Source organism: Neodiprion pinetum, chromosome 6, assembly GCF_021155775.2.
Source record: "Neodiprion pinetum isolate iyNeoPine1 chromosome 6, iyNeoPine1.2, whole genome shotgun sequence".
NCBI lineage: Eukaryota > Metazoa > Arthropoda > Insecta > Hymenoptera > Diprionidae > Neodiprion > Neodiprion pinetum.
In genome coordinates this window covers 20,366,980-20,380,988 of record NC_060237.1, presented here as the reverse complement: position 1 = coordinate 20,380,988, position 14,009 = coordinate 20,366,980, and the positions used below count along the sequence as shown (strand labels likewise).

At 34.4% G+C, this 14,009-nt stretch overlaps 1 protein-coding gene across 18 annotated transcripts in view; it reads left to right on the top strand.

Annotated features, from left to right (window-relative positions):
- Window positions 1-14,009, top strand: part of gish (casein kinase I gish) — a 55,910-nt gene that overhangs the window by 28,982 nt on the left and 12,919 nt on the right. For 13 of the 18 annotated variants that reach the window (XM_046630922.2, XM_046630921.2, XM_046630916.2 and 10 more), the window contains exons 2-6: window positions 11,060-11,100; window positions 11,541-11,610; window positions 12,111-12,277; window positions 12,988-13,222; window positions 13,417-13,736. In XM_046630922.2, coding sequence (XP_046486878.1) covers window positions 11,060-11,100; window positions 11,541-11,610; window positions 12,111-12,277; window positions 12,988-13,222; window positions 13,417-13,736 — 833 coding nt within the window. The remainder of the gene's footprint in view (window positions 1-11,059; window positions 11,101-11,540; window positions 11,611-12,110; window positions 12,278-12,987; window positions 13,223-13,416; window positions 13,737-14,009) is intronic. The other 5 variants (XM_046630919.2, XM_046630920.2, XM_069137241.1 and 2 more) reach the window with 1 other exon arrangement.

The window sequence follows — 14,009 nt, the reverse complement described above, 5'->3', positions numbered from 1 at the left end:
GTTACGGTGGCTGTAAGGTGAGAAATAATCGAAATATCGTTGAAGCTTTTTATGAACAAAAAAAAAAAAAGAAACGAATGCAAGAAATCTCAACTGTAATCATGTGAGGAAGTTCAAGGGTAAAATTGAGAAAGGCTTGTTTGCGAACCGTTGCGAGAAGAAGGGACAAAAAGGGGGGCAAGAAACTTGGTGCCGACCGATGCTTTATTAACTTGGACACCTGCCCCGTTCACAAAACACCCTATGCATAAATATTGTAATAAAAAAAAAAAAAAGACACATTGGTCGTAAGTTGTTACTGGTGGTGCTTCTTCTTTCACCGGCATCGTGTCTCGTTTTATTTCCCCTTTACGGGTCTGCCTAAGCCAATACATTGCTCGCCCTTCGTGTTCAAGTAACGCGGTTCGTGTAGGATACATTTATATGTGCTTCACCATGCGGGTTGCAATCAATTAAAAAACATTACGCGTAAAGTACGCGTGTAACGAAACCGTTGGTGGGACGGTATTTTGTATAACTGATAAAAAAAAAGTGATCAAAAGATGATTGTTATTTTTCTGTTTCGTTTAAGAACGATTATACCGAGAGTTCTTATTGGAAGGATTTGTTACTACTGGCGCGCGCGATTAAACTTGATTAATTTCGATTGGCTGACGTTCGTGCTAGCAGCAGGGAAGCAGACCTTTCGCCGACAAGAAAAAATATTCCCTAGAATCGGAAACAAGTAACAGTCGACCGTAACCTTTCGCCTATCAAAAAATCCCCAGGTCCACTATCCATCAGTCATTCTGTCTAGCATGCTAGTAAGATTTTTACGAAGTTGGCTAAGCTTATAAACTAGACGAGTTTCAGTTGTCGAGAAGGTCCTTTCAAGAAGAATCTCGGTATATACATAGCGCTCGGATCAAAAATTCGAAAAAAAAAAAATAAATAAATAATAACGGACGTCTGGAAAACGATTTTTGTTGTTAAGACTAGATTTAATCATATATATATGTATATATCGGTCTAAAAAATCGAATATTTCTTTTTTTCCAAAGTTTCACGTTTAATAGTTGTAGGAAGAGGAAATTAGATGCCTGTGAAAATTTGAACCCTTAATGGTGACCTTTATTGGTTCCTGAACGCCATTTTTCGTTTTCCATTTCATTAACACGTGAAAATAGTTTTAGTTTAATTCTGAATTTTGTAGCTCATTAACGAAGCAATATACACAAATGTCCGATATATATTTTTGTAGGGAATTCAACGCTCTACAAAAAAGGTATATTATAATTTTTTTACAACTCAACTATTTCAAAAGTTGTTCAAGGTTAAAATTGAAATCGTGTAAAAATTCACTTTTTTCTCCAGATTAACAACGAAAATACTAAACTTGTCAAAAAATATCGTGGGTTTCTTTTGCAAAGCATTTCAACTGTTATAAAATCGTGTTATTCGATTAATTTTCAACTTGAGCAAATTTATTTTGTATTTATTACAAGTAATGATATGTAATATATGTAATACTACTTTAAAAGCACCTTTTTTTTTTAGCAAAAAATATTAGCACTGATAAAATCGAAAATGAAAAATGGCGTTCAGGAACCACTAAATATTAACATTAAGGACTCAAATTTTCACAGGTGTCTCATTTCCTCTTCCCACAACTAGTAAACGTGCGACTTTGATAAAAACGGTCGATTTTTAACACTTTCCTTAATATTTATTGGTACATACTCGCTCGATTATTATTATTATGATATGCGAGTTTAAATAAAAAATTATACCATCGTTTACGATCTTGCAAACATCGAGAATTTATCTTTTACATACACGCACGATATCTGGTACAGTTTTGAATAAAAAAAAAGAAATGGGTTCCTCGGTGCTTCGTATTGTTTTCCTTTCTTTCTTTCTTTCTTTCTTTCTTTCTTCATATCTTTATTTGCTTCGATTTAACAAAGTCGTATAGCGATATCGTTTCGGCAATATTGCCGGGAGCTGAATGTAGCACACGTAATGCCCTTTAGACGCGGTGAACTTGGTCGTCGGATGTTGGTAGAACGCGGTAAGTTTCGGTTGGGGATCGATAACGTCGGGTTAAGGGGTTACAAGATTCGGGCACCAGTGTTCGTTTTGATGCTGCTGCTGCCGCTTGCACGTGGACGAGAGATTTTTCCACCTTCGGGTTTTTCTTCTTTCACTGCGGCTTCGGCCTTTTCTTCATTAATTCGGTTATCTCCGTTCATCCGATTCCCACAGCTGTTGCTGTTATCCCTACAGTTCAATTCCACTATTTTCGGATATTTTTTTCTTTATTTTTCTTTCACGTTTTCCCCCTTTCCCATCATTCCGAACAAGTATTTACAAATCATCGTCAATTTCTGCAGCGTGAGATGTGATCGGGTTATCAAAGGGTCAAATTTGCCTACATTTATTCGATTCGTCTGTTCCTTAAACCGAAATCCGACTGAATTTTGCCAACTGAGAAGATACGTTGTATGAATTAAATTGCATAAATACAGGCGGATTTATGTCCAACGATGAATTATTGTCCGTGTAGACATTTCGACGAAATTATTCGGTATTTGTTAAATAGCCAATCGACGTTTAAGGATTAATGGTAGAGTCATTTGGCGAAAATTCTTCCGTTCCATTATTACGCAACGTATAATGCGGTCGTCGTTTGTTACAAGGTACCACCTGTTGTCTTGCGATTTGTTTGCCAGCTTGACGTTTACCGTTACACAAGTTATTACACATTGACCATTTTATTATACTTACTTGGCTGCTAGGTAGGCATGCGACAACTTTTGACACATGGATATATATTTATATAGGTGTGCATATCGTACATATGGGGCGTTCCGTGCCAACTTTGACCAATGCTTAAGCGTACGGCCAATCAGAAATTTGAATAATGTTAATGCTCTAAAATTACCGAGGCGTAATTTTTCTGAAACATATTACAAAAGTTTCGTTTTTACGAGTTAACGATAATATTCCTAAGTTGTTTTCGAAATATCGAACTAATATTCTTTCTCATTATGACAGTGTAATGGTATCACCTCCGATTCTTATTAGTAATTTTAAATGATTTTCTCTATCTCTTTTATCACTTCCGCATAAAAGAATCGACACAAACTTATTGCTACAGTTATTTGAATAAAATTTGACTACATCAATGAATGGGACGAATTGAACGAAATGTTAATGTTGATTTTGGAGAAACTTTTCATAAATATGGTCGTTCATTGATCACGTAAGTTTTAACATCGAGCAGTTTATGAATAGAGAAAGGAAAAAAATTTAACTTGATAAAAATGTTTAAGACATGAAAAATTCATTAATCAAATAAATGTCGATCTTGAAATTGATCGTTTTTCTTCTTATTTCTCTTTAAAAATCGAGTAACACGTTTTAGAATTTAGGCTGGAAAGATATTTTTATCGTTAGAGAAGAAAACTGTATTCCATATGACATTACGAAATTTTCCATAACGTATAAGAATGCAAAGGCATAATGATATTGAAGTTAGTCGCTTTATCGTAACGATTCATGCTGTGGAAAAACCGTTATTTCGGGATTTTGAGACTGTCCAAAATTCAGTAAACCGTAATAAAACAAAAGATACTCATATTTAGCAATCTAAGTTTCTTCAAAATTACGGTAAAAATAAGAAAATAGTGATTTTTTCCTCTACAGTGTTTCGATACGATAACGTTATTAACTCCAGTTTTGCAAGATATTAAGATATAACACGGAACATTCATTTCGTCGGTTACTCAACGTTGTATATTATTATTATTATTATTATTATTATTATTATTATTACTGTTATTGTTACATCCGCAATAAGTATTATACAATGTTTGCTGCTGTTATGTCAATTTTTTTTCAAAAGTATTGCATCCACGCAGAACTTAATATACGTCTAACATAAATGTCCATCCCCTACATTTAGAGCTGCTGACATTGAGGGACAACGCGATTTTAGCAAGGCGAGAGAAAGATTAATATTAGGACGTGAGGTAGTAGCAGCCAGCTGTTTTGTATGCATATATATTTATTCACGCACAACTGATACATATGTAACAATCAAGGATAAAAAGGCGGCGGATCTTGTTGCCAAAATTGTTCGTCGCGCGTGCGTTGAGGAATTTTCAACATACGTACCAACATTTTTCTACGCTTGTTTGAAAAAAAGAAAAATATATAATGAAATAAAAAACGTGGAAATAAAATGAAAATTTTCAAAAAACAAAAAAATAAAATAATGTCACCTTTCTTCATCAATGGAAAATTGAAAGGCCTTGTTAATTAATGCGTTTGTATACGTTGCAGAGAGTGATAAATGGACGGACAAAAAGTATATTGCAGAAAAACAATGTTCGATACGTAGGTAATATATACCTGTAGATATCTGGCATCCACCACCCCATCATCGTCCTCCTCGATGAGAAAATTGTATTTTGGTCTATTTCTAGCAATTCCTGGCTCAAGTCCAGGTCCCTATTTCTCTCTTTCTCTCTCTCTCTCATTTTGACCCGGGATACGACTACGACGTGTAATATCTTGAATATCTTTCTTCTTAACCTGCTATGTATATACATATTAAATTCAAAATTTTTTGCAATTATACACAACATATTTGTTCCGTTCCTTCCTGTTTAAAACATGTGCGGAAGGTATGAGACAAGATACGTGTATGCAGACATTGAGTGTTTTTTTTTTTTACCATTCGTCAATCGATCAATGATTTATTATGCTGTTGATGATTGAGAGTAGACTCAAACGAATTTCGCGCAAAATTTTACTGAACATGGAAAAGTGTTAAGATTTTCTGATTTATCGATTTCAATTTTATACATAATCATATCATTGATTTCCATACAGTGTTTATTATTATCATACGACAACGACGAATTTTTATGTACCACGCTTGTAAAAGAACCACGTTTGATTTATGCACATTATTATATACATTACAATAAACGTATATTAATCTTGCGGAATTTGGATGGTGAAGAATACTGTTTGCGTGTGTTTACTACGTATATCATACATACAAACAAGTACATAATTGCGCGTTATGTAGGATGCAGATAATGAGAGGCATGCCAAGAATGATGCACCGCGACAGACAGACATTTGTTAATTATTTATACATCCTCGTCTATTTAGTGGGTAGAAAATAAAAACAAACAAAAAAAAAAAAACAATACAATCGGTTCACCTTAAATATGTACGATATGTGCTGTAGCGTATCTCGTTTATACTGTATTTATGTCGAACAAATTGAAATTAGAACGTTACGGTTTTTGATACACCCGCAACGATCATCGGGCGAATCGATCGAAGAGTTTGGTTATTTTATGTCAATTTTCGTTTCTTAAATTTCTTTTTTTCCCTTTTCACTGATAAATGAAGGAAAAAGGCTCGATCCTTCACTATTCGCTAGCCTTCGCCGCCCTCTTCTCGCTACCCTCTTACTCACGGTTTGAACAAGGGCTTATATCGATCGTATGGAAACGTTTGTATATCTATAGTACACGCATACGTATTCTATGTATATGTATATATTATACAATATACGTGCACGTTTGCACAGACTGTACTATTCTTTCTCGTTGATATATGTATATTTTATCCTGCTCGGAGTTTCCGGGATTATTGGAAAAATTGACAACTAACCGACCGACATACGATAAAGTATATATATATATATACAGGGTGGGTAAAAAGAAAAGAAAAAAGGAGCCCGGGGGGGGGGGGGGGGGCGATTTTAAACGCGAATAAAATCTAATCGTGTTTACCGATTTTCGAAAACTTTTTTTTTCCTCGTAAGTAGAGCAACGAGTCTTTCATTTCGCATTTGGAAATCTGGAAAATCTTTATTCGTTTTTGAGATACACGCCGTTGAAAATGTTTCTGGGAGACTGAGAAAAAAAAAAAAAGATGATATTAAAGAATGTTCAACTCTATTTCCTCCTGAAATTGTTATTCGATGATTAAATTCTGATATTTTAAAAATTCGACGATATTTTACTTACATTCGATGAAACGTTTCTTGTAAAATTAGATTAAAAATAAACGCTTCAAAGTTGAAATTCTATTTCTGGGAGATATTGTCAAAAAATTCCACTATCAACAAAGTCACCAAAGTAAACGATCTCGAGAACTTTGCCAAAATTGACTAAGCCATCGATCAACCACCAGGCAGTTATAACGAACATTTTAGATTCTTCGAGATGGCGTTACGGTTGAATTTTTTTTGATATTGGCGAATTGGATTATTACGTGGGAGAGAATGTTTCACTCATCCGTGAAAGTTGATGTCACACGGTCTGTTCTCTTAGTCTTCGGTGCACGAGATGATATCGCATCCTGCCGAACGAGAGTTCTGGGAATTGTAATGAAGTTAGTAACGTTATCGTAACGATTCATGCCGAGGAAAAAACAGTTATTTCGCCATTTTGGAATTGTTTGAAATTCTGTAAACCGTAATAAAACAAAACGCACTCATATTACGAAATTTTCGTTTCTTAAAAATACTGGTTTATTCACCAATGTTTCGTTACGATAAGGTTATTAACCTGAACCTCGTTTCTGGCAGTAGTAACCGTGAATGGTGGATACATTGAACAGTGTAACTGAATTCCGCTCCTCAATTGCTTTTTCGCGTTCATCATATCAATTATTAAGAAAACCTTTGAAATATGAAAAATCAACGAAATAAATGAAAAACACAGTGTCGTAAATTGTTGTGTAATCAATTGAACCAAAATAAATTAGACCTCGAATGATAATTTAATATCGAAAGTAAGTTTAACAGTTTTTAATAATAATTTTTTTTCAGTCTCCCGGCGACTTTTTCAAAATCCGATTTTTAAGAGCGTGTATCTCAGCAGCGAATAAATATTATTCAGGTCTTCAAACGCGATATGATATATTCAATATTCTATTAATTACAGGCAAAAAAAAAAATAGGTTTTCGCAAATCGTTCAACATTGCAATCGTATACAGGAGGAGAGCCGCCGTAATATAAATATACCCATAGTTTTGCGTATGCATATACTGTTAGATATAGCTATACTGTATGTACACTTGGGGACAATGAATCTGAGACGGCTAATTTTTAACACTAGACAGTTATGTTGGCAACACAGGGAAACTTACAGCGCCGTAGTCGGCCGAACGCCGAACAAACTCAATCTCAATAAACGTAACGTAGTCCATGACCGTCGAATCTAACCTGAAAATGCCGCGGGGATAATGACTTGTTAGATCGACAGGTATTCGAAAGTTAGATTCGACGGTCATGGGCTACGTTACGTTTATTGAGATTGAGTTTGTTTCGCGCTTGGCCGATTATGGCGCTGTAGGTTTCTCTGTGTTGCCAACATAACTGTCTAGTGGAAAAAAATTAACCGTCTCACATTCATTGTCCCCAAGTGTACGTATAATGTAACGTCGTTAACGATGTTGCAGCTGTCGCGACGACGGGAAAGAGAAACATATAATACATATATGTGCATATATAAATACTGTACATATGAATATAAGTGATAAAGTGAAATGAAAGTAAAGAACGGTTGAAATATTACACGCATACTTGTGTATATATATATATATATATATATTGTACGTATGTAGCGAATGACGGTGATTTGTCGCGAGACCGTAAATCGCAGCCTCACCAGACGACGAATATACCCACCTAATATGTACGGGTGTACGTACATGCATGCATTCGTTGGTCGAATCGTATACGTAGCCTGAAAAATTTTAAATCAAATCTATTCCTCGGGTTGTATTTTTTTTAAATCTTAATTGTTTATCGTTTGATGCGAAACGGGGTGTGTGCAAAATATACAACCAATCTACCGCCGTTTAATACATAGCAGTGTAGATGCATGCTTACAATATTCATGACGTATATGGTTCGGTGTATTGACATCGATTTATTAGATTTGAACATCATGTAACCACGAAACCTCGCGTAGAGATTTAACGTTTTTAATGGCTTCTGTGTGCGCGCATGTGTGTGCGTGTGGGTTTTTCCTCGCGTTTAAACTTACGTATTATTATACGAACGAGCTAATTATTACACCCGTGCGATATGTGCGTGCATACCTGTCATGTACCCTCCCTCAAGGTCAAAGGTAAGGAGGGAAAGCGCGTATGTATGTACAATTATACCTAACGTCGTATAGTGGAAAATGTTCGGCTGCTGTCATCGGTGCTTTGCTGCATAGCTACGCGAATATTAATCCTCTTTGTTTAATGTGTGTCCATACCTATTACGGTGTTATTAGTGTCCGAGCGTAAGACGATTTTCAGCCGAGACCGTAACCGTAACCGACACTTGTATAGTCGAGTTGAAATTTTGTTGAATTTTCATCATATACTCTGTAATCTTAGTGTTTTTCTTTGCTTTGTGACAGATTATTCGACAAGATGAAATAAAAGACTTGAATTTATTAGGAAGTGAATTTATTTTCGGTATGCAACTTAGGTATGGAATTAATTTAGCAACATATCCGACAGTGCCCGACCAGACACGAACGCTAGTTTCGCTCAATTTTTAACAGAAACCAGTATTTTTGGCAAAATTGACCGAAACCGAAACCGTAACTTCGCTCGGTCTTTAATTATTACACATACTTATCATACATGTTATGCGGACGGGGCAAGGTTGAGGAATGTCTACTACTCGTACACTAGGAATAATACTTGTCGTTATTATTGACGTGCACGCGTTCGCGTGTGTGTCATACGTATACTTTGTCATACACGAAATCCGTTTACAGCAGCCATGTATTCTTTGTCGAACTCCCACATATCATCTATGTGGGCATACCGTTGTACGATACGTGTGTAAGTCGCGTTATTGACTAACGAATATTGTATTATACGGTTAGATATATATACATAGTTACATATATAGTTGTGTATAATGTCCCGAAAACGGATCACAGGAGGACAAATTAGGGTCTTGTGTACACATACGTACGTATATACCTGTAACACTATGGAGGGGAAAAGAAAAATATATCCTGTAAAGAGCGTCATAAGTTCATTATTATTTTCCTTACTGTATATGCGTAATATTGTAATCTAATTATACGCAAGCAATGTCTTTGCTGCACGTTATGCTTTTCACGACTTTTACATATGCATATTACACTCACGTTATACCTATATATGTATATATATGTACGATTTATATATATTATGTATATGAATCACTCGATGCAATAGGGGAACCACAAGACTGAACGATTAATTCTCCGAAAGCCATTACGTAGCCATGATTGATTGAACATGGCGAAAATTTTGATAATTATAGATTATAGTTAGAGGGTTTATTACGTATAAATATATATATCTCTGAGTGTACAATTTACATGTATAATGCTTGCTGAAATTGTATAAATAACTGAAAACTTATGTTTTTGAATATCAGTATTAACTCCCGTTTTCTCTGTTTTCAGAGGAAAAAGGAAGTTATTGTAATCAACCCGAAAGTAAAAAGTTCATTATTCACTAGATCTCCGAGTTTTCAGATCTAGAGAATCATCTCGAATCATTTTCAGATAGACGTATGTTGCGTACGTGCGTATAATGTGATCAATTTTATCGTCCGACTATATCTCGAAAACGAGTCAACGGATTTTTATGATTTTGGTCTCGATCGACGCGGCTTTTTACCAACTTAAAACCGATTCTATTTTGGCTTTGATCGGTTAGGTGATTTTCTAATTAATTAAATAATAAAAGCATAAAAAAATTAAAACGATGACACCTTCAGTATCGATGAATGAATTTGAATGAAAATTCGTACCCGAAGGTTTGTTTGGGTCGCAGATCACGAATCGAAAGTCAGATTCTCAAAATTTAAATTTGGCTCATACGGTATGCCGGAAAAAAAATTGAAAACACTTCGCTTCAAACCTGCTTGTTTTCATACGCTTTTCCTCATCACTGTTTTGACATGATCAATTCTTTTTTTTTTTTCAAATCTTCTTTTTTCTTTGCCGGCGTTCGCATATTAATGTAACACATACACGCCTATGTATCACAAATACCGGAAAAATTGCGAGCGTTTGTTGTGATTTAATTAATTTTTCTGCATAAATACACAGCTGACGGCTGTTTTATACGCAGCATATACGTACTTGCTTGAACGAATACAGTAAATGTACCGTAAAAAAATTATTGGATAGAGCATCCAACGATTCATGGATATGTATAGATATATTCATTCTTTCATATTAGGCATGGAAAATATGATTTACAAAGAATATATATGTATAATAATTTACGTACATTTATATGTACATTACAATAATAAGAATCAGGATATATATCGAAAGTTGAATATCGTCGTTATTGTGTGTACCAAAAGAGCAAGAAAAGAAAAGAAAAAATTACAAAAGACCGATAGCACACAGCGTGATGTAAAGCGAGCGATGCTTGCTTTACACTTTTGTACAAAAGTATTTGAACTCAAAATAATGATGTGTAACAAATTTCTACAACCACGTGTTTCCCTGCGCAGTAATTTCCTTCTTTTTTTTTTTTTTGCTTTTTATTCCATAATTATACGTTGCGAAAATTTATATAACAAGTCAATTTGTATAAATTAGCCGGTGTATATATAACTTCTAAATATTGCTGTTTCGCAAAAATTCAAACTTTCGACGAGGTACATTTCATTATATATGTGCAAGAACGGTATTTAAAAATGATATCGAACGACGAATAAATGAATGAATGAATGAAATTGCTTGTACCTATTATACCTATTCTTTTTTTTTTTTTTAAATTCTTATCCCAAGTCTTTTGAAAACTTCTATCCGATCAACTTATACCGACAAATTTTATCGATCATAATTAAACTTCTTCAAATTCTTAAGATTATATAACAAACATCTTTATGTACGATTATACTTGGCGAGTCAGTTGTTTCAATTTACCGTTACATTCATAAGTGATTAAAATCTACCTAAATTATGTCACGTTATTATGTAAAGTCATGACTAATGAAACAATTTTCATTCTTTGTTGCAGGTAAAAACCTATACAACAACGAGCATGTGGCTATAAAAATGGTTAGTAAACAAATAATTATACATATTTACATGTTATATACTATAACACTATAGTACACTGTTAATTCGCTATTATAAAAAAGTTTCTTCTTACCCGGAGAGTGATTTATTTACGCGGTTTGCTTGTATTTTGACTCTAGATTGATGGTTTTCATTTCTTCTTCATGCAGAGTCAAATCGCGTCTAATTGTCACAAATGACTCTTTTACTCTTCGTACAAGTTGGCTAAAAGTTCGTAGTTATTATCTTTGAGCATGTGCTGCAGTGATGTCATTGAACTTCTCCCAACTTGCATTTGTCGTATCAAAATATGATTACATTTTTAATTTCGTATTTTTGACAATTTATGAACTAGATTCTGACAGGAATACTTAACGATATTTAAAATGGCTGATAACGAGACAGCATCGTTAACACGAAGTAATTTAATTTCGTTCCAGGAACCAATGAAGTCAAAGGCACCGCAGCTTCACTTAGAATATAGGTTTTACAAATTATTAGGGACACATGGTGAGTTTGAGGGACAGTTTATATTATATATACATATATTATTATCACAGAAAAGATATACACGTCACATATATATAATATATATATATATATGATTTATTCTTATCAAATAATATATTCCATACATATATATGAAGAGTCAAATGTTCATAGATAGATACGTTTATCTATTTATTTTCTTCTCGTTGTTTGACAATGTTATTACTCATTTAGAAGACCGTTGGTTGGTTATAAAGTTTATGGCACGAAGTATTTCATTCTCTGTATCAATACCAGATCAACTTTCGTTACTTATACACGCGGATAATGACATAATTTTTTTTCTTCCTGCTTTTTTTTTTTTTTCCTCTTGACCTTTTTTATTATTTTTCTACGTGTCCGTTTGGGATACACCTACATTGCGACGCTGTTTTGTTTCATGTGTTTTCGTCACAAATTCCTCACCGCACACCAAACCACAATATGTGTTCTGGGGTGAAACTACCTTCCTTTTGGTATAGTTCATAACACTCATATAGAGGGTGTCCCGGAAGTATTTTACTTTGGGCCTTGTGGAAAGTACAACGCCCTGGTGATGGAACTACTCGGACCGAGCCTGGAAGACTTGTTTGACCTCTGTGGCAGAAGATTTTCACTAAAGACCGTCCTTATCATTGCCATGCAGCTCGTGAGTATTTTTAAATTATTTATTTATCAACAAATCATTATTTTATTCATAATTGATGACAGCGAGTTGAAACCCTTGTGATTTTTACTCGAGGCGAAATTCTGTAAAGAATCAACGATGAATTAGACCTTATCGTCTGAATGTGAAATAAAATGACTATTAAACAATCCGTGGCGTTGTTATCTGTCCCAATTATGATGAACGTGAAGGAAACAACATTTGTATTACTTAATGAAACGATTCTGAGTAAATTGACGTGACACAAGCTATGAGATATCCAACGATTTGAGAAAAGGCTTTTATACTTGGTACATTGAAAATGATCAAATAATGGTATCTTAAAGACTAATCATTTTCCAAACGTTCCAATTTTAAAACCTTTTTTCAAAATGTTGATACTTCAGCTTGATAGAATTCGAATTTGATTAGATTCATCTCTATTACGTAGTAAAGATGTTGTTTTAGTCAAGTTCACTGTGGTTGTGACAAATGATAAATTTCTGAAATTTTTTTAAAAAGGGTTCGATGTGATATACGACTTGACGATTTTAGATTGTTGACTAAATTTGTCGTTTTTAGAAAATCGCACTATTGATTATTTTCTTGGAATCGAATATTCATTGAATCAATTTTATGTAACCGAACAAATATACGCTGATTGAATAATTATCAACCGTTGATAATATGTTTGGGTAATTTTCTGTTCGCAGCTTCATAGGATAGAATATGTCCATAGCAGGCACTTAATTTACCGCGATGTAAAACCAGAGAACTTCCTCATCGGCAGGAGTACGACCAAAAGAGAAAAGACGATTCATATAATAGATTTTGGATTAGCCAAAGAATACATAGACTTGGAGACGAACAAACACATACCTTATCGGGAACATAAAAGCCTGACGGGTACGGCACGCTACATGAGCATCAATACCCACCTTGGAAAAGGTAATTTGGAGAAATATACAACATGCGCTTATTTTGAATAGAGAATTAATAGTACAACGAAGAATTTGGTTTAATCATTTTAAAAACTTACTTTTATTTACTTCATCGCAGATAAGATTAATACTGCAACATCTTTTACTCGTTTTTCGGTTTTTTGCTCTTAGTCGTTAACATAATTTATTTGTTGTTATCAGAACAGAGCAGGAGAGATGATCTGGAAGCGCTGGGCCATATGTTTATGTATTTTCTACGAGGTAGTTTGCCGTGGCAGGGACTTAAAGCGGATACGTTAAAAGAGCGTTACCAAAAAATAGGGGACACGAAACGTGCTACGCCAATAGAAACTTTGTGCGACGGTCATCCCGAGGAGATGGCTACGTACTTGCGTTACGTGAGGAGATTAGACTTTTTCGAAACTCCAGACTACGAACACCTGAGGAAATTATTCCAGGATCTATTTGACAGGAGAGGATTTGTTAACGATGGTGAATTCGACTGGACGGGGAAGACCATGGTGGGTGCTAAATAATTTTAGATTTTCACTTTTATCGTGATTGTTCATAAAATAACCCAATACTGCGGAAAAGTGATGATACGTACGTAACTCAAGGTTGAATAATAACGTTGAGAATTGCATGAAACGATTAACAAAGTCTTTTCAATAATTTATTATAGTTCTTAAGATGCGAATAGATGCCGAGTTATATTTCAGAGTAGTAGATAATTTTGTATATTGTTTATTCTAATTTGAATAACGAGTACTTTATTTCTCAATCTTTTTTTTTTT